This window comes from Neovison vison, chromosome 2, assembly GCF_020171115.1.
Source record: "Neovison vison isolate M4711 chromosome 2, ASM_NN_V1, whole genome shotgun sequence".
In the NCBI taxonomy this organism is placed as follows: Eukaryota; Metazoa; Chordata; class Mammalia; order Carnivora; family Mustelidae; genus Neogale; species Neogale vison.
The window spans coordinates 225,139,506-225,158,226 of record NC_058092.1 but is presented as its reverse complement, the minus strand read 5'-3'; the positions used below and the strand labels follow the sequence as shown (position 1 = coordinate 225,158,226).

At 34.7% G+C, this 18,721-nt stretch overlaps 1 protein-coding gene across 1 annotated transcript in view; it reads right to left on the bottom strand.

The window, feature by feature from the left end:
- ATRNL1 (attractin like 1) overlaps nucleotides 1–18,721 on the bottom strand; it is an 810,828-nt gene that overhangs the window by 732,949 nt on the left and 59,158 nt on the right. Inside the window, exon 8 of the mRNA XM_044240595.1 lies at nucleotides 15,320–15,575. Within this exon, the coding sequence (XP_044096530.1) occupies nucleotides 15,320–15,575 (256 nt within the window). The remainder of the gene's footprint in view (nucleotides 1–15,319; nucleotides 15,576–18,721) is intronic.

Below are 18,721 nucleotides of genomic sequence, written 5' to 3'. Positions count from 1 at the left end.
AAAATGCTGGGTAGGAAACCTGTGTCTCATTGGCCAAATCTATCCAGTGGCTCATTTTTTAAAATAAATATTTTTTGGCATACAGGTACATTTACTCATTTACATACTATCTATGGCGTGCTTTCAAATTTCAACGGCAGGACTGAGTAGATGAAACAGAGACTGTATAATCCACAAAGCCCACAATATTTACTGTCTTAACCTGTACAAAGAGTGTGCCAAACTCTGTTTTAAGTGATGTTTCTCTCAGCAGCTCTCACATCCAGAGGCACACAATGTATAATTTCCCATGGTTTTTTATATGAATTTTGATTTCTTAGACAAGGTACTATTTTTCTCTGCACCTTATAAAGAATCTGTGAGAAAGACATTTAAATACTATGCACATCTCATCAAAAATTTATCTCCACCCCTGTGGATTTAAAACCTATTGATGATTCTTTCCCAAACCAATTGTTTGTTACAATTATTATTAAACAATTATTTTTTTCCTCAACTCCAGTCAGCATTCCCAATGCCAATCAGCATTCTGTGTCTCCATCTCCTCTATTTGTCAATCTGTCCATTATCAGTATAAGCTCACGGATTCCTGGTTCAATTTTATAATTTATTATTTGCCTAAATTACTTTGATGCTCAAATTATCCCAGATTTTACCAAAGGAACCCCTCCCAAGCCAATTCTTCTGTGCTTTTGACAGGACCCTTCGTTTTCCTGAGCGGTTCCTTAATTTGATATAACAAGATATACCAGGTTCATCCTTACTTTTCCTGCCATAGCCCTAGAATCAGCCATTTCTCCAAAGAGCCTTGGTTTCTTTTCTTGGGAATGTTTTTAGAAACTAGATCTGAGAATATGGGTGATCATTTTGCTCACTTTTACTGGGGTATCTTAGCTTCTAGGCCCTTTCAGAAGAATCTAAACCTGTAACTGTGGGCCGCCTGCCTATTTACCTGTCTACCTACTACCTGTCTACCAAACCACAAGCTCACAATGATACCTACAAGCCCAGTCCATCAGACAGGATTCTTCCTGCCTTCCCCATTTCACGTTTGTATCTCCTGTCTTCCATGTTGAGAATTTTAGCTCCCAACAACACATTTATTGATGTTTTTTAATCTGTCGAATACACCCAAAATAATGTAGAATTACTTTACCAAAACCTTCAAAAAACAAACTTAAAAAATTTGTTAGCAGCTCTTCCCCACATATCCACACCTAGCCTGAGGACACGTAACCCAACACTGTGTTAAAAAGGCCTGTGGGTTATTTTCTCCCTCTTCGGTGTGGTTTGTGTTATCCATTTGAGACGTGAGTGAGTTCATGAGTTCCCGTTTGCATTGTTCTAGAGTTTGATTGCTTTCCTTGTTGATGATTTGGCATGTAGATCAATCTGCTTCTAAGTCAAAACTGTTTAAGGGAAATATACTTTCATTTTCTGTCCTTCCCACACCATTTTCCATTCTCTACTATCTTTTGTAAGTAGCCAACATCACCATCTTCTAGTTTATACTTCCAGTGTTCATTTTTACTTAAAAAAGCAGGCATAACAGTATTTTCTGATTTCCCCTACTTTCTTACACAAAAAGTAATATGTTACATATGCTATTTTGCACTTGTCACTTGATATATCCTGTAAATCATAAGATTTCAAACACTTCTTCCTTTTCTACAACCACACCGCAGTACTTCACTAATACGGATGTACCATGCTTTATGTACCAGTAGTTTCTAAATAATGTTACAGTGAATAACTCTGTCCATACAAAAAAAAAAAAAAAAAAGTGTTTCTGTATTTTGGAGGTAAAACTGAAGCATAAATTCTTTGAAATGGAATTGATATGTATTTTTGTTATATATTTTGTTGGGTTTTTCCCCCCTACATTTGTGACTTTCAGGAATGGTTTATAGTTTTCTTTAAAAATATTTGAACATTTCTTGTTCAATTTATACCTAAATAATTTAGCTTCACTGTAGCTTTCTAAATGTGTTTTTCTCCTTCTTATGTCTTCTAATTGCCTACTATATACAGGAAGGATATTGATTTTTGCATACTAATTTTTAAAGATTTATGGGGGGCAGAGAGTTTTTTATTTTAAGCAGACTCCCACTGAGCAGCGCCCAACATGGGGCTCGATCTCACCACCCTGAGATCACGACTTGAACCAAAACCAAGAGTTAGACGTTGAACTGACTGTAGCACCCAGGCATGCTTTTTGCATATTAATTTTATAACCTGTTACCTTGCTGAGTTCTTTTATTGTTTTATTGTTTCAGTTAGTCCTCTTATTGCGTAAGTTTTCCAAAAATTCTATATCACTTGCAAATAGTTTATGTTCTCCTTATCAAATTCCTATTCCTCTAATGTTTCCTCTACTACCTTCAGAAAAATGTCTAGTAGTAATGGAGATTGTGGGCATCTTTATTTTGATCCTAACCTTCACCCAAGTGCCTGATTCCCCATAGAAGATACTGGCTTTGGATTGATATAGGTACATTTATTTTTTAAGATTTTTTTTGGGAATGGGCTTTTTTAGCATGGTCTCCCTAGACCTATTAACATAGTGAATTTTATTAATGTATTTCCTAATATTAAATCATCCCTGGAATCCTAGTTATATATCCTACTTGATCATGGTATCTTATTGGTGTGTGTTAAAGTTTGCTCATTTTAAGATTTTCTGGTGATTTTTAAAGAAAGCATGTTAACTCATTTTCAATCAAACAGGTCTATAATCTCCTATTTCTGAGATAACTGTAAGTAGCAATGTTATACTCGTTTTCTAAAGTAAATTTTGAAGTTTTCCTTCCATTTCTATTCTCTAAAAGAATTTACAAGCATTGCTAAAGTTAACCTATAACATCATCTAGGCTTGGTGCTTTATTTTGTTCTATGGAAATTCATCTATATAAACTTTCTATCTCTACTGGGCTTAATTTTAGAAAACTGTTATTTTCTTAAAAATTATCTATTTTTTCTATATTTTTTCATTTATTTGCATAGATATACAAAGTAGTCTCATTTTTTTTTAAATTTCCTCTTTACTAGTACTATTCTCCCCTTACCATTTCTTATTTTGTATATTTGTGGTTTCTTCCTTACTTCTTGATTAAATGAGTTAGCTAGAGGTTATCTATTTTAAAATTTTTAATAAATATAATCTATCAAATTGATCTATTGCCTTTTTGTTCTTACATCAATAATTTCAGATGTCATTTTTACTATTTGAGTCCTATCACTTCTAGGTCTGTATGTACTTTGTTCTATTTTTTGCTTTTTGAGTTCAGAATGTGGTTCACCTATTTTCACTCATATTAATACAGTTGTCTAATGCTATAAATAATCCTATGATAACTGCTTTAAACTTATCTGATAGATTCTTATATGTATTGCTTTTACTGTCATTATTTTTCAGCAATTTTGTAACTTAAGCTTGTACCTACCTTAAAGGTTTTATTTAGTATCTCCATTTTGGGGGAACCTACTGATGTTTTCTTTATATCCTGAGATACAATCTATTCACTTTTTATGAGTTTTCCATGCATACTTAAGAAGTCCACAAGTACTTTGTCCATAATCAGGTTGTGTTGATATATATTCTTAACATTGCTTGATTATATTGTTTAGATCTTTCTACCTTCTCTTACTTTGTCTTGTCGTGTACAGAGTAATGCTTGAACTGCTTTGTAAAGAAATTGCTGCTCTCTATTTCTCTGCATTGCCTACAGTTTCTGTTTTAAATGGCTGGTTGCTGGGTTATTTGGTACATAGATATTCTTCTATTGTATATTACATCTTCTGGTGAATTGTGGTTTTAACACAATAAGGTATTCTTGACTCATACAATGTTTTGGTGGCCTGAATTCTACTTTCTCTGGCATTAGGATCACAACCCATGCTATCTCATTGAATCTAATTACTATGTTCAATAAAAGCCAAGAGCAGGCTACAGTGATGGTGCCTCCAGTCCTTTTATGCCTTCTTAAATGTAATAAAATACTTTGGGCACTGCAATAAGAAAACTGAAAGTGGGGACGCCTGGGTGGCTCAGTTGGTTGGACGACTGCCTTCGGCTCAGGTCATGATCCTGGAGTCCCGGGATCGAGTCCCGCATCAGGCTCCCAGCTCCACGGGGAGTCTGCTTCGCTCTCTGACCTTCTCCTCGCTCATGTTCTCTCTCACTGTCTCTCTCTCAAATAAATAAATAAAATCTTTAAAAAAAAAAAAGAAAACTGAAAGTGACCATATATTTCATTCATGTATCACCCTCCTAAGTAAGTTGTTTTCTTGTTAATTTTTTTTAGCATTGTTTGGTAATAACTGATGAGCAATGAATTAATTTCTAGGAAAATGAAATAACAAAGCAAACATAATAAAAATAAGCACCAAGATCCTAGAGTATATCTTAGATTTGTAAAAGCATCCAACAGATCCATCTGTAATTGCAGATAGAATATTTTATACTATATTTTTAAGTAAGTAAATGTTCTCTTTGTTCTTTAAAGACGTCTAAGAAAGAATGAGATTTATGAAATAACAGCCTTCACAGAATGTTAGGTAGGCTTGCTCAAACAACTAAAATTGGGACCGACTAACATTTATGGTATTAAGAGTTAAATGGCATTCTTGACTCCTACCAATTACCTATGCAAGAATCCAGGCTCTTTTTCTGCTTTCCTCTTTCTGTCACCCTTCTCCCATTTTTAGTTGCATTCTTTCTACTTAGAAGAACACATAATATCTGCATTCTAGTTGTCTACTGACATCTCTACCCTTGTTTTAGTCTTAGCTCTAAAGTTAAATACACGTCCTCTAACCAGTCTTTTACCTGAAGTGTTCCCATTCATCTCTTTGTCAGATGATGCTTATTCTCTAGGACAGGGTTTGACAAATTACAGTCCACAGGCCAAACAGCCCACCAACTGTTTCTGTAAATCAAGTTTTACTGGAACTCAGCCATACTCATTCACTTATGTATTTTATACCAGCACATGTGTACAGACTCAACAGCAGAACTGAGTAATGACCATGTGGCCTACAAAGCCAAAGTAATTTACTATCTAGACCTCTACAAAAAAGTCTACACATTTCTACTTTACTAGATTTCTCAGGTAAGGGCACATATACACGAAATTACCTGAGTTTTTCCATGTTCAAACTGTTTTTTCTATAACCTTGACACTTGAAGGACAGTTTGGCAAGATATAAAAGCCTTAAACCATACTTCTTTCCTTACGTTTCTTGAAAAATTCACTCCTTGGTTGCCTTGATTTGTATGTTACTTTTGAGAAATCTGATACAAGCTAATCTCTTGCCCTTGTAAAATATTTTATCCCTCTGCCTGAAAATCCTGAAGACTTTCTCTTTGTCTTTTAAAACACAGTAGTTTTATCAAGATGTCTCAAAATTGCTGCTGTGGTTGAATTTAACCAAGCACCCAACCTAAAACCTCATGAACAGGAGAATGGATGAAGGAATTGTGGTAGAGTCATATAATGAAACACAGTAATGTAAAGGAGTTAATACAGTAATACATAACATAGATGAACCTTAGCAATATAATAGGTGAATGAAATAGAAGAAAGCCTCAGAGAACTGTATAAAATATTATTTCCTTTTTGTAAAACTCAAAACCAAATAAACAAAACAATATGCAATATAAGCATAAACATATAAAAAGCTATTTTTAAAAACAAATCCATAAGAAATTCTAGATTTTAGAATAGTAGAGAGACAGAAAACTTTTTTGTAAAATCCAACAATTTTTTTAATGACTACAATTATAAAGAGAAAACTTAAAGGACTACAATAAATGGTTACATTTTTTCATAAATATCGTCTTACCAAATATACATTTGGGGTGCTTTTGCTAGTAAGACCTGGTCACTTCTACACTGATGATTTAATAACAAAATAAAGTTGAGTTGAGTAAACATAATAAGAAACCAATAAGTGGTTGTTTTTAAAAATAAATTGAAAGCTGGGGCACCTGGGTAGCTCAATGGGTTGAGCATTCAACTCTTGGTTTCAGCTCAGACCATGATCTCAGGATCCTGGGACTGAGCTCCTCATCAGGTTCTGCACTCAATACAGAGTCTGCTTGTCCCTCTCCCTCTGCTCTTCTCTCCCCCTACTCACACACTCGTGCTCACTCTCTCTCTCCTAAATAATCTTTTAAAAATAAATAAATAAATAGAAAGCAATATGTAGGCACATAAGAGTGCTGCTTACTAAAAAAAAAAAAAAAAAAAAAAACAAAAAAAACAGAATAGCTAATGTTAAAAATGTTAAATAAAATAAAGTTAAATAAACATAACAACCTTTAACATTAAGAAAAAATAAAATGCTACAAAGGACCACATAGTATTAAAAATTGTAATTCAATAATAACAGTAGTAGAAATGGACCAAAGGACCCATGCTATTCCAAAAGGTTTATATTTCTGCTGACATTTTTCTCATCTAATAAAGGATGAAGTCCTCTTATAAAACACTTCTTTCTCCCACATTCCAGAATCCTAATACCTAAATACATGTAAAAGATCATTTAGATGAACAGTTATATTTGAATCTCTAAGGAATCAACAGTTGCTACAATCCCCAGGGTCTTGAGAGAAAACAGATGATATACTAAAAATGAGTAATTATAAGGAGTCTAATAGAAAGACTACTTTTAAAACTATGGTCAGGGTAATATCTTAGAAATAACACAGCAGGAAGTCTTTAGTATCTGCTAGCCTGAAAAAAGCAAGAGGAGAGAATGGTTTCCAGAACTCTTAGAGAGTAGCTATATGGATAAAGACAACTGACAGTCCAGCCTTCAGTAGGGCAACCCCCCAACCCAAGATCACCCAGCAGGGAGAGAGTGGGGCAAATAAAACACCTCAGCCTCACTTACCTCCCACCCTCTGATCTACTGTGGGTGCCCCCAGAGAAAGCTAGAGGGCACGGGAGGAGGGCAGAAATGGTGAAGGGTGGTTCTGGAGAGACACATGGAGAATATTAAGCGTAACACTTTCTGAGTCACCACTAGAAAGACAATAATAAGTATAGTGTACGATTTTTTAAAATTGGCTAATGTATTTTAAACAACACTAAGGAAATCTACAGATTCAACTTTTAAAAATATGTGCCCAAAATCCTATGCATTCATTCAGATGTTTACCAAGCATTTAATACACAGCTCTTTACTAGACAGTACACTTTCAGAGAGACATATTGCAGGATTCCTGCTCTAAAATAAACTTTTTGGGGCACCTGGGTGGCTCAGTGGGTTAAGACCCTGCTTTCAGCTCAAGTCATGATCTCATGGTCCTGGGATCGAGCCCTTCAGGCTCTCTGCTCAGCAGGGAGCCTGCTTCCCCCCCTCTCTCTGCCTGCCTCTCTACTTGTGATCTCTCTCTCTCTGTCAAATAAATAAATAAAATCTTTAAAAATTAAAAATAAAATAAAATAAACTTCTTAGAAGAAGAATGTAAGTACCAGAAGAATACCTATATAAAGCCATATATGTGTCATATTCACTTATGAACAAAGAGATACAGGAATCTGGAGGAAAATTAAACGACTTCCAAAAAAATGAAAAATTCCACAAATACAGCTCTGGATTTACAAGAGTCTTTTCACCATTATACAATTAAGAAGGCCACCTTTACTTTGTTAATTAAACAAAAGGTTAGGGAACCTTTATTGCAAGCTGATCTCTTCATTATGCATTTTCCTGATTGTTCCAATAATTCCACACATAAAACTCACTGGATTACTGTCACTCCTAAGCACCTGACAGCCATACGGCACTTTTAGATGTTGTAGTCTAGGGCGGTCTCGTGGAAAATTCCCTGCCAGACCTACTTGTGTGTGTCCCACATAAGCTATTTTGCCAAGTATTCTGCTCTTATATATCTATACACATTTTCATAGAAATCACGCCACAATGAATGAAACGTCTTCGGCTAAAGAACAGATTGATTTTAGAGACACAGCTGGCAGGATTCATCAACTCACAAGAAGTTTAAAAGTTGAAGAAGGACATTTCAAAGACGAAGTGTTAATTCGAAGCCTGGTCACTAAGCTCCATAACTTCCGTGGCTGTTGGCTTTATTAGTGGATCTTTCATGTCCGCCTCTCACGCTGGCATTTCTTCTCAACTCCTCGAACAGCAAGCAGCATTACCTGCATTTTCCCAAATAAAATTCTCTCACCTGAATCCTTGCTTAATAGTCTGCTTCTGGGAAAACCCAAGTTTAAAAAGATCCTGTATTTCCTGCCAGCTGCTGCTACCTTCTTTGCTCCCCTTTACAAGCAAATTTCTTGAAAAAACTGATCTTGACTAATATTTCCAATTCTGCTCTCCCTCCCTTCTAAATCCAATCCAGTCAGGCTTTTACCACCCTTCCCCGTTAAAAAAAAAAAGTGTTCTTGCCAAGATCACCAATGTCTGCACTGCACTAAATTCAATGGCCAATCCTTAGAAATCATTTTCCTTGAGGGGTACCTGGATGGCTCAGTCAATTAAGCATCTTGATTTCAGCTCAGGTCATGATATCAGGGCTGTGAGACTGAGCACCGAAACAGGCTCATCATTGGTATGGGGCCTACGTAAGATTCTCTCACTCCCTCTCCCTCTGTTCATCCCCCTACTCACGTGCATGTGTGTGCGTGCATGGGTGCTCTCTCTCTCTCTTTTTTTAAATCATTTTCCTTGAGCCATTAGCAGAGCAACATCTGGTATAATTAATCACTTTTCTGTTTAATAATCTTTCTTCACTTGGCTTCCATTCACAACACTACTCTTCCTTGCTTATCTTCTTCTCCTTCTTATGGAACACCATGGGGCCCAATCCTTTTCTTCTGTTTATCTACACCCATTTCCTTAGTGATCTGATCCAGTCTCACGGCTTTCACTGCTTTCCACATCCTAAGAAGCCCAAAATTTACATCTCCAGCCCAGATCTCTCTCTAGTTTAATGCCTAATGGATATCTCACATATAACATATCCAAACTAATTCCTGACCTTCAAACCACCTTCACCTCAAACCTGCTTCAGAATCTTCTGTGTTCAGTATGGCAATTTCATCTCTCCGACTGCTCCAACCAAAAACCTTAAAATCATCCTTGACTCATCTATCTCAGACTCTACATCCAAAACCTTCAGCAAGTAATATTGCTGATTTAATTTAAAAACATACAGATGTTGATGAGAAATGGACTAATTCTCATCATCTTCAATATTACTACCGTCCCTGTCCAGATTATTTTAACAACTCCCTAACTGGCCTCCTGGCTTCTGTTCTATTTCCAACACACACAAAATGATGCTTTTAAAAATTATGTCATTCCTCTACTCAAAGTCTTGCAAGGTCTCTCCATTTAATTCAGTAAAAAAACCAAAAGCAATGCAAAAACCCAATAATCTTGCTTCCTTATTACTCCTCTAACCATCTTTCCCTTTTACTTTCCACCGGTTCTTCTCCAGATTCCTTACTGTTCCTTGAACATGCTCAGCATGCTCTTGCCTTGTTGCAGCTGCTCTCGCTTCCAGGAAACACTCTTCCCGGGACACTCACACGGTAAATCCCTTCACATCCTTCAACTCTTTGCTCAAAACTCACCTTTGCAGTGACATCTACCGTCTCCTTCCTGTTTTGAAACTACTCACTTTCAATCTCTCTCTCAATCCCCTTACCTTGCTCTGATTTTCTAAAACTTACTATCTTCTAACATCATATAGCATACATCCATATTATATTTATTTTTTATTGTCTGTATCACCCTGCTCGAAATAAGCTCTGCAAAGCTAAGGGAAAATACCTAATTCATCATTTGTTGGTATGCATTACTGCATATGTCTGAAACCAAGTAGAACCAAAATGTGCTCATATAAGCTACAAAGTCAACCCAATGCTTAGGAAGTACACCCTAGATCAACAAAACTCTAAAACTCATAAAATAGCAAGGACGATACCTACAATCTCAGCAGTTAAAAAATATTCTCTAGTGTCTTAGATTTTTTTAGTGCTAATCTATAATTCTCCAATTAAGATAATTGAAGATAAGTTAACTAAATGGTCATTTTGTTCTAAATTATATTACAAAAATCTCAAATAAGAATCACTGTATTAAATGCAGAAACAGAAATACCTTAGAATGATTTGCAATATTATTAAAAGTTGAATAAGGGTCTTTTGTTCACTGGAAATTTTTTCTATGTTTTTAAAATTTCTACATAACCATGAGATCAATATTCTTAGTGTATGCTTCTGAGTAAATTTTTAGCTACCAAAATAACCTGTTTTCATGAATTACTCTTTCTTTTCAGTTACCTCACCACAATGCTGGTTAAAGAGATAGCCCCTTCTTTAATACAAAAGCATTTTTTTTCCTTAGTTGTCTAGAAGCTTTAGTATGTAAGGATGGTCAAAGTAAAACCAATCTACATTTGGGGACCTGATGCCATTAAAATCAGTCAGGAAAAAAAGAGGCGAAATTGCCAACACAGTGTAGTAATTCCCACTAAGAACAGGACTAAATAAATAAATGAATATATACTCTCTCTATGGCAGCAAGTATTCATTTATAACTAAGATGATAAATTATCTTATTACTTACGTTCAAAGTAGCCCTACTTAATATCATTCCCTAAAGAAGCACTTTTCTATGATATATAGAACTTAATTTTTCTAACATCTTTAAAGTATATTTACTCATTGGTTTTGTATTCTTTTATTTGTAAGGACTTTCCAAAGTGAAAGTACTTCAGTTATTCTTTGATATCACATACTTTCAAAAGCAGTGAATTCAAAATGCACAGGAGTAAATAAAGTAATGTTAATTTTATTATTAAGATATAATTTTACAGGGGCGCCTGGGTGGCTCAGTGGGTTAAAGCCTCTGCCTTCAGCTCAGGTCATGATCCCAGGGTTCTGAGATCGAGCCCCGCATCAGGCTCTCTGCTCAGCAGGGAGCCTGCTTCCTCCTCTCTCTCTGCCTGCCTCTCTGCCTACTTGTGATTTCTGTCTGTCAAAATAAATAAACAAAATCTTTAAAAAATAATAATAATAAAATAATTTTAAAAAAGATATAATTTTACAGAAAATTTGATGTGCTCTACTTTGTACTTAATTCACAGAATTTGAAAACTGCCCACAATTCATCTATTACTCTTATAAAACTCATAAACTATGCATTCCTCCCATTTCTATCTTATACTACATTCATAAGTGTGCCTGAAAGTAGTGCAATTAATAAAACAAAAGTAAAACCAAAAATACCCTGTGGATAAATTTATTTATAAATAGTATTGTTGTTATAGAATAAACCAAAAGAACTCTAAGAAATCGTTAGATTTTTACCAAAACTACAATTAAAATTATATAATCAAATTATTCCAAATGAAAGCAAAAACCTACCAGCCAATGAATTTATCCATTAACAACCTACATCAACATTTACCATTCATAGATTAGAAAAAATCTGACGTGCCTTCCTAGCTATCCCTAGAAAGCATAATCACCACCATGTCTCATAACTGAATGATACTACTGTTCAATAAAGGGGAATATGAAAAGAGTAAGTAACATATTCTGTGAACTATAAACTATATTGTTGGGAGGCAGGGTAGAGAAGACATGTACTAATCAGGTAACTTAGAAATTCAGTTTTCATGGCCAAAACTGCATGTGAGCCCATGTAAATACTGAATCAGAGAGCTTCTACATAAAGTCAGGGTTATACCCTCAATGAAAAATGGTTTTGTTTTGTTTTGTTTTGTTTTAATCTGCTTTGCAGAGGCAGGCAGAAAATGTCTATTTTAGCCTTGGCCCTATGTGGAAGGAGAAAGGGCTTCCCTTAAAAACTTTCTTTCAAACATTAGACATCATGTCACTGTGGGCATGAATTTACCCTACATATAAATAAGGTCCCAAACAGCACATGCCGAAATTTTAATTTAATTTAGACCAAGGTTGCTAGGCCCCCAGAAGTACATATTCTCTCTAGAGCAGGTGATCTAACACCCAAGGGGGCCCAATCTGGAACAAAGCCATGCTTGTTTGTGGTATATATTATATGTGGCTGCTTTTATGCAAACCAGCCGAGCTGACTAGTTATGATAAAAACCACGTGGCCCACAAAACCTGAAATATTTACTCTCTGGCCCTTTACAGAAAAGACTGTGACCCTTAGTTTAAAATATTGATAATATGGCCAAATGTACTTAAAACAAAACAAGAATTAAAGCAGCAGAAATAGTAGCCTATAAATTGGAGGTTGACCAAAGAGTGAAAGTACTAGTTAACTTTAGACTTCATTTTTTTTGAAACTTCAAAAGTCAAAACCTCTGGTTCAATCATAAGCTTCATGATAGTTTAATTCTGAATCTTCCCATTTTCCTCGGAGAAGATATGTAAAACAATAAGGAAAACATGAAGGTAACGTGAAAGAAAAAGAAAATTAAATATCCAGAGAAACTAGGAACTTTTAAAAAACTACAAACTCCAAATAAGGTGTGAATATGCAAAAAAGTAAGTAAAACCAAGAGAGTCACAGAGAAAAAGCCACAAGAATGCAGAAAAGATGAGAAACAGGAGTGTGGAAGAAGCTTCGTGGTAGCAGATCTCAAAAATTACCACACTCCTTCCCACAAAAAGGCTTTCTCTCCCTAAATGTAAGAAGAGCCATAATTATAAACAAGAAGACAACAGAGTAACACAACGTATACAAAAACCAGATGGAATATAAAGCAAAATCCAATCCCCTCTTATACACAAGAGACACATTTAAAACAAAGTGATTCTGAAAGGTTAACAATGAAGGCAAGGGCAAAAGTATACCAGGAAATTACTGAACCCCTTCCCACAGAAAGTAAGAGCCATAATATTAAATATCAGACAAAGTAGAAATCAAGTCAACATTAAGCAAGCAAAGCAATTTATAATATTAAAAGACATAATTTGCAATAAAGATGTAAGAGTTATGAATATCCGTAATATCAACTTTTATAAAGTATAAATTCCAGAATATACAACGAAAAATAGGCAAAAATAACCTAACATTTTCAGACTTTAATTCAATTTTCAGAGCATAGCCGATAAAGTACAAAAAAAAGTAAGGAAAGAATAGAATACCTAAACAGATTAATGAAGTAGATTTGATAGATATGTGTTCCCTGAACAACATAATAAAAAAATTAATAACAAAATCAAAAAACAAACACCCTTCTACATAGAAAATTTCTAACTGCTACTTAAACAACCCTTGGGCCCATCTAAGAAATGCAATGACAGCCACATGTGCTTCAATGCCACCATGAGTCTGTTAAAACAATAATGTGTGTACATAGCAGTCTATCCAATACAGTATCGCTAATTAACCGTTACACTCCTAAGTGTTCCCATCAGCAGGAATTCTCTTTAGATCTGTTCTATTTTCCCAGTAAGATAAGAAGTCAGGTCACTGGCTCAGGGTAATTGTAGAGAAGGAAGCACTGGAAGTTTAGAGAGGAAATATGAATGAAATGTAAATATTTGTATAGAGAGGAAATAGAGAGGAAATGTATGAAATGGTCAACCTGGGAGAGTTGGAGGAAAGACTGGTGATTATAAGGTTCAAGCTGGGTAAGGTGAGAAGTACAGATAAGGGAGTGATAGTGAAAAACCTATAGGAGGCCCAATGGACTGACAGCTCTAGTAAGGTTGCAGAATTGTCAGAGGTGGGGTACTAGAAGGAGTAAACTGGAAAGATCAGTGGCACTCAATGAGTAAGATAACTGAAATGGAAATTATGGGATACACCGAGGAACACAGGTCAAGGGTATAACAATGGGAAAGAGTGACTCAAATAGGATGGAAAATAAGATCCCGGAAGAGAGATTAAAAAAAAAAAAAAAAAGAGAGAGAGAGAATCCAAGAATTAGAATAACTCTTTAAGTGGATAGTGAAATCAGAGAAATAGTTGACTAACATTTTGCTTTCTAATGTATTGTAATGTAATATATTCTGTGGGGTAGAATGATAGTGGACCAGAAGTTATATTTTTCAAGGAATAAAGCAGTGATCTGAGGGCAACAGAAAAGTAAAGAATAGGCGACACAGTTTGATGATGTAAGGTTCAAAGGTGAGTGCTTTAAAAGAGGAAGGAAGGGGAATAGTGTAAAAAGGCAATAAGAAGTAAGAAGGATATGTATTCCACTTTCAGCTGCAGTGGGGATTTTGAAAAGAAAAAAACTTATCACTTGAAAGGACTGCAGGAGGAAGAGAGGAGTATTTTTAGAAAAGGAGTCTTGTGAGCACATTAAGGACTCCCTTGTTCTGCAAGTGAGAGTCCACATTAAGACTACACAAGGACTCGGGGCACCTGGGTGGCTCAGTGGTTTAAGCCTCTGCCTTCAGCTCGGGTCATGATCTCAGGGTCCTGGTATCCAGCCCCCCATCGGGCTCTCTGCTCAGTAGGGAGCCTGCTTCCCCCTTCTCTCTCTCTGCCTGCCTCTCTGCCTACTTGTGATCTCTCTCTATCAAATAAATAATCTATAAAAAAAAATCATTAAAAAAAAAAAAAGACTACACAAGGACTCTAAATAGTTGAAAATAGCTATCTATACACAAAGGAGCCAAAAACTTGAGTTCATAATACTGGCCAGAGCTAAAAATGGAATATGGTCTTCAATCTAAACAGGGAACATATGGTATGTGTACATAAATTTTGTAAAAAAAAAATCTTGTGTTTGAAAATGTTGTAAAGAATTTTTTTAAAAAAATTTTAAAGTACCAGAAAAACAAAGAAGAGTATTTAAGAGCATAGTATAAAAAGTCGTATGCAGATCGTCTCAGTCACCTTCACCCACCAAATAATCTCTTATAAAAGATTACAACAGACTATCTTCAGGAAGCTAACTTTAAAAGAATAATACACATATAGAGATCCTACAGTAAGATTAAAAACAGAACCCTGAAAAAATGAAAATCCTGAAATCATGGAATGCATAGTAAAGAGACTAAGTTAGTGTTAGTTCTTGGTTCATAAGTAAAATCCAAAGAAATAGCACCATCTGTTGGAATTTCTCATATTTATAAAAATTCTCAATTCTTGAAAATGTGTAACTGGTATGTAACACTTCCTCACTTTTAGCTAAGAAGGTAAATATTAAAGGACAAAACCTAACACAAAATCAAAAGGTTTATATTAAAAAGTAATTCTTAGCTCATAATTCTGATTTACAAAAACTCAGCATTTGACTAAATTCATATGAAGATTTTATTAAAGATAACAATAGTCTCAACTAATAAAGAAAAGAGTATATAGTTACATTTTCAAAGTAACTCACAGATATGGTATTCCTGTATGCTGCTTGTATAACCATATATTGCCGAATATCCAAATATTATGATCATGACAACATCTCTACTATCCAACTCCATAATGTGTGCTGAATGTCCCTCTACAGCATACTGCTGACCATGTCCAAGAACAGTAGGAGTTTTTGTACTCCATGACTGACTATGTACATTAAAAACCCATAATTCGTCTGTGACATTGCCATCATTTGTTTCAATTCTGCCTCCATACATAAAGATGTTTTCCTGTAAATTAAAAACATATATTAATAAGCAAAATCATCATATCTTAGCAATATAATTAAAAATAAAGGTTTACTTTAAACACTAAACTTTAGTAATCACTCATCACATGCACAAGGCATAGTTTTTATTTATAGAAAGTCAAATGGGAATTAATGCTTTTACTTACAAGAAGGGGGAAAAAAATCCATGCTTTCAAAAAGTTACTTTCTTTAAAATAGCTATATTAATATAGTTAAATTGACTATGTTTTTAATTATCTTAGTTGTTGAGTCTCCACTTCTTACACTTAAATTTTACCAGCTATGTATATTGCTTTGTGCTATTCTCATTCACTGTTTTCTTCAAGAACTGTCCACCAAAAAGGTAGACCACATTGTAGAATACAAAATCAATATACAAAAAATCTATTCTATTTCTATACACTTAAAATGAACAATCCAAAAATGAAAAATGAAACTAAGTAAACAATTCCATTCACAAAAGCATCAAGAATTAAAATGAACAATCCAAAAATGAAAAATGAAACTAAGTAAACAATTCCATACACAAAAGCATCAAGAAGGAAATAATACTTAAAAATAAATTTAACAAAAGAAATAACAAACTAACTCTGAAAGCTACAAAATATTGTTGAAAGAAATTTTAAAAGATCTAAATGAATGGAAAGACAACCCATGTTCATTGGTCAAAGACTTAATATAATTAAGATGGCAATGTCTCCAAATTGATCTACAGATTCAATGCAATCTCTTAAACTGCTTCTTTGTAGAAATTGACAAGTTGATTCCAAAACACATGGAAGTGCAAGGGACCCAGAATATCCAAACAATCTTGAAAAAGAAGGTTATAATTGGAAGACTCACACTGTTCGATTTCAAAACTTACTATAAAGGAAAAGTAATCAAGGCAGTGTACTACAGGCATAAAGACAGGCATATAAATCAATAGACCAGAGAGTCCAGAAATAAATCTATACATCTAGGGCCAACTGATACTTGACAAGAGTGCCAAGAACACTCAGGAGGAAAAGAACAGCCTCTTCAACAAATGGTATAATGAGAGCTAGACAGTTAACATGACAAAGAATGAACTTGAACCTTTATGGCATACTATGTACAAAACCCAATCCAAATGGATCAAGCACCTAAATTTAAGAGCCAAACTATAAAATTTAGAAAGAAACAGGAGGCAAACCTTCATAACACTGGATTTGGCAATGGTTTCTTAAATATGACACCAAACACAAGCAACAAAAGAAAAATAATAAATTGGATTTCATCAAAATTAAGAAACTTCTGTGCTTCAAAAGACACTATCAAGAAAGCTCACAGAATGGGAAAAAATCTGCAAAACATGTATTTGATAAGGGACTTGTATCTAGAATATATAAATACCTCTTACTTCTCAATAATAAAAAGACAAATAACCCAATTAAACAATGGGAAGGGGGAGTACCTGGGTGGTTCAGTCTCTTAAGGATCTGCCTTCAGCTTATGTCAGGATCCTAAGACCCTGGGATCCAGCCCTCCCCAACCCAGTCCCCAAGCCTCCTCCCACAGGGCTCTCTGCTCAGCAAAGAGTCTGCTTCTTCCTCTCCCTTTGCCCCTCCCCTCTCCACCAGTCCTGCTCTTTCTCTCTCAAATAAATAAAATCTTTTAAAAAATAAAATAAAAGTAAATTTAAAAAATTAAAAATGCTAAGAGAACATGAATAGATATTTCTCCAAAGAAAATACAAATGGGCAATAAGCACATGAAAAGATGACTCATAACATTAGTCAACAGGGAAATGCAAATCAAAACAAACTCTGACACCACTTCACTAGGGATGGTTATAATCCAAAACGATATCAAATAACCAGTGCTGGCAAGGACGCAGAATAATGGCAACCTTCATATATGGCCTGTAGAAATGTAAAATGATGTAGCCACTCTGGAAAACAGTCTGGTAGTTCCTCAAAAAGTTAAATATAGAGTTACCATTTGACCCAGCAAATTTCAATCCTACTTATATACCCAAGGGGAACATAAGCACATGTCCACACAAACACTTACACATGAATGTTCACAGCAGCATTATCGTAACAGCCAAAAGGTGAAAACAACTCAAATGCCCAATCAACTGATAAATGAATAAAGCAAGTGTAGTATATCCATAATAGAATATTATTTAGCCATAAAAATGAAGTATCAATACATGCTACAACATGCTAGTCACAAACCATGTGGTATATAATGTCATTTATATGGAATGTCCAGAACAGACGAATCTCTAGAGATTCATGATTGCTTAAAGCTGGGAGGATGAGGAGGTTTAGAGTAACAAAGAGTACAAGAATCTTTGTGAGGTTCTAAAATTGATTATTCAACTCTGTGATTTTATGCAAATACGCAAAAGGTTGTTGCACAACTCTAAATAAATTAAAAACCATTCCAAAGGCACACTATGGATGACTGAACTGTACGGTATATCAATAACATCTCAAAAGTTATTACCACAAAAATGCAATAATCAAAACACTAAAACTAAAAACCAAAATTAAAAGAAAAAAAGCATTTATATTCACACAAACACAAATACACTTGATCTTAGCCAAAAGGCCGAGAAGTGGTTCATAAACACATATACATAGAGAGGTTTTTATCTTTAAAACATGCATACACATAGAAAAAAAGAGTTGACGTTTATTCTTTACATCACTCTTGTATTTTCCCAATTTTCTTAAATAAGCACAGAAAATATATAAGTTTTTATTTAACAGGTCTAGTCAAAGACTACAATATATAAGAATCTTTGTTGATTCAAAATAAAAAACAGTTAAATAGCCTATGTTTTAATCATACTAAATTCATGAATTACACAAGGGTAAGTGAGTACAATGCAATCCCTATCAAAAACTCCGTGACATTGGAGAAACAGAAAAATCTATCCTAAAATTCATACAGAATCTTAAATGATTCCAAGTTGGCAAAACAAACTTAAAAAACAAGATCAAAGACAGAAGTCTCACACTTCCTCATTTCAAAACTTACTACAAAAGTATAATAATCAAAATTGTGTCACACTGGTACTGGTACACAGACACAGATCAAAAGAATAGCCCAGATAGGGGTCCCTGGGTGGCTCAGTGGGTAAAGCCTTTGCCT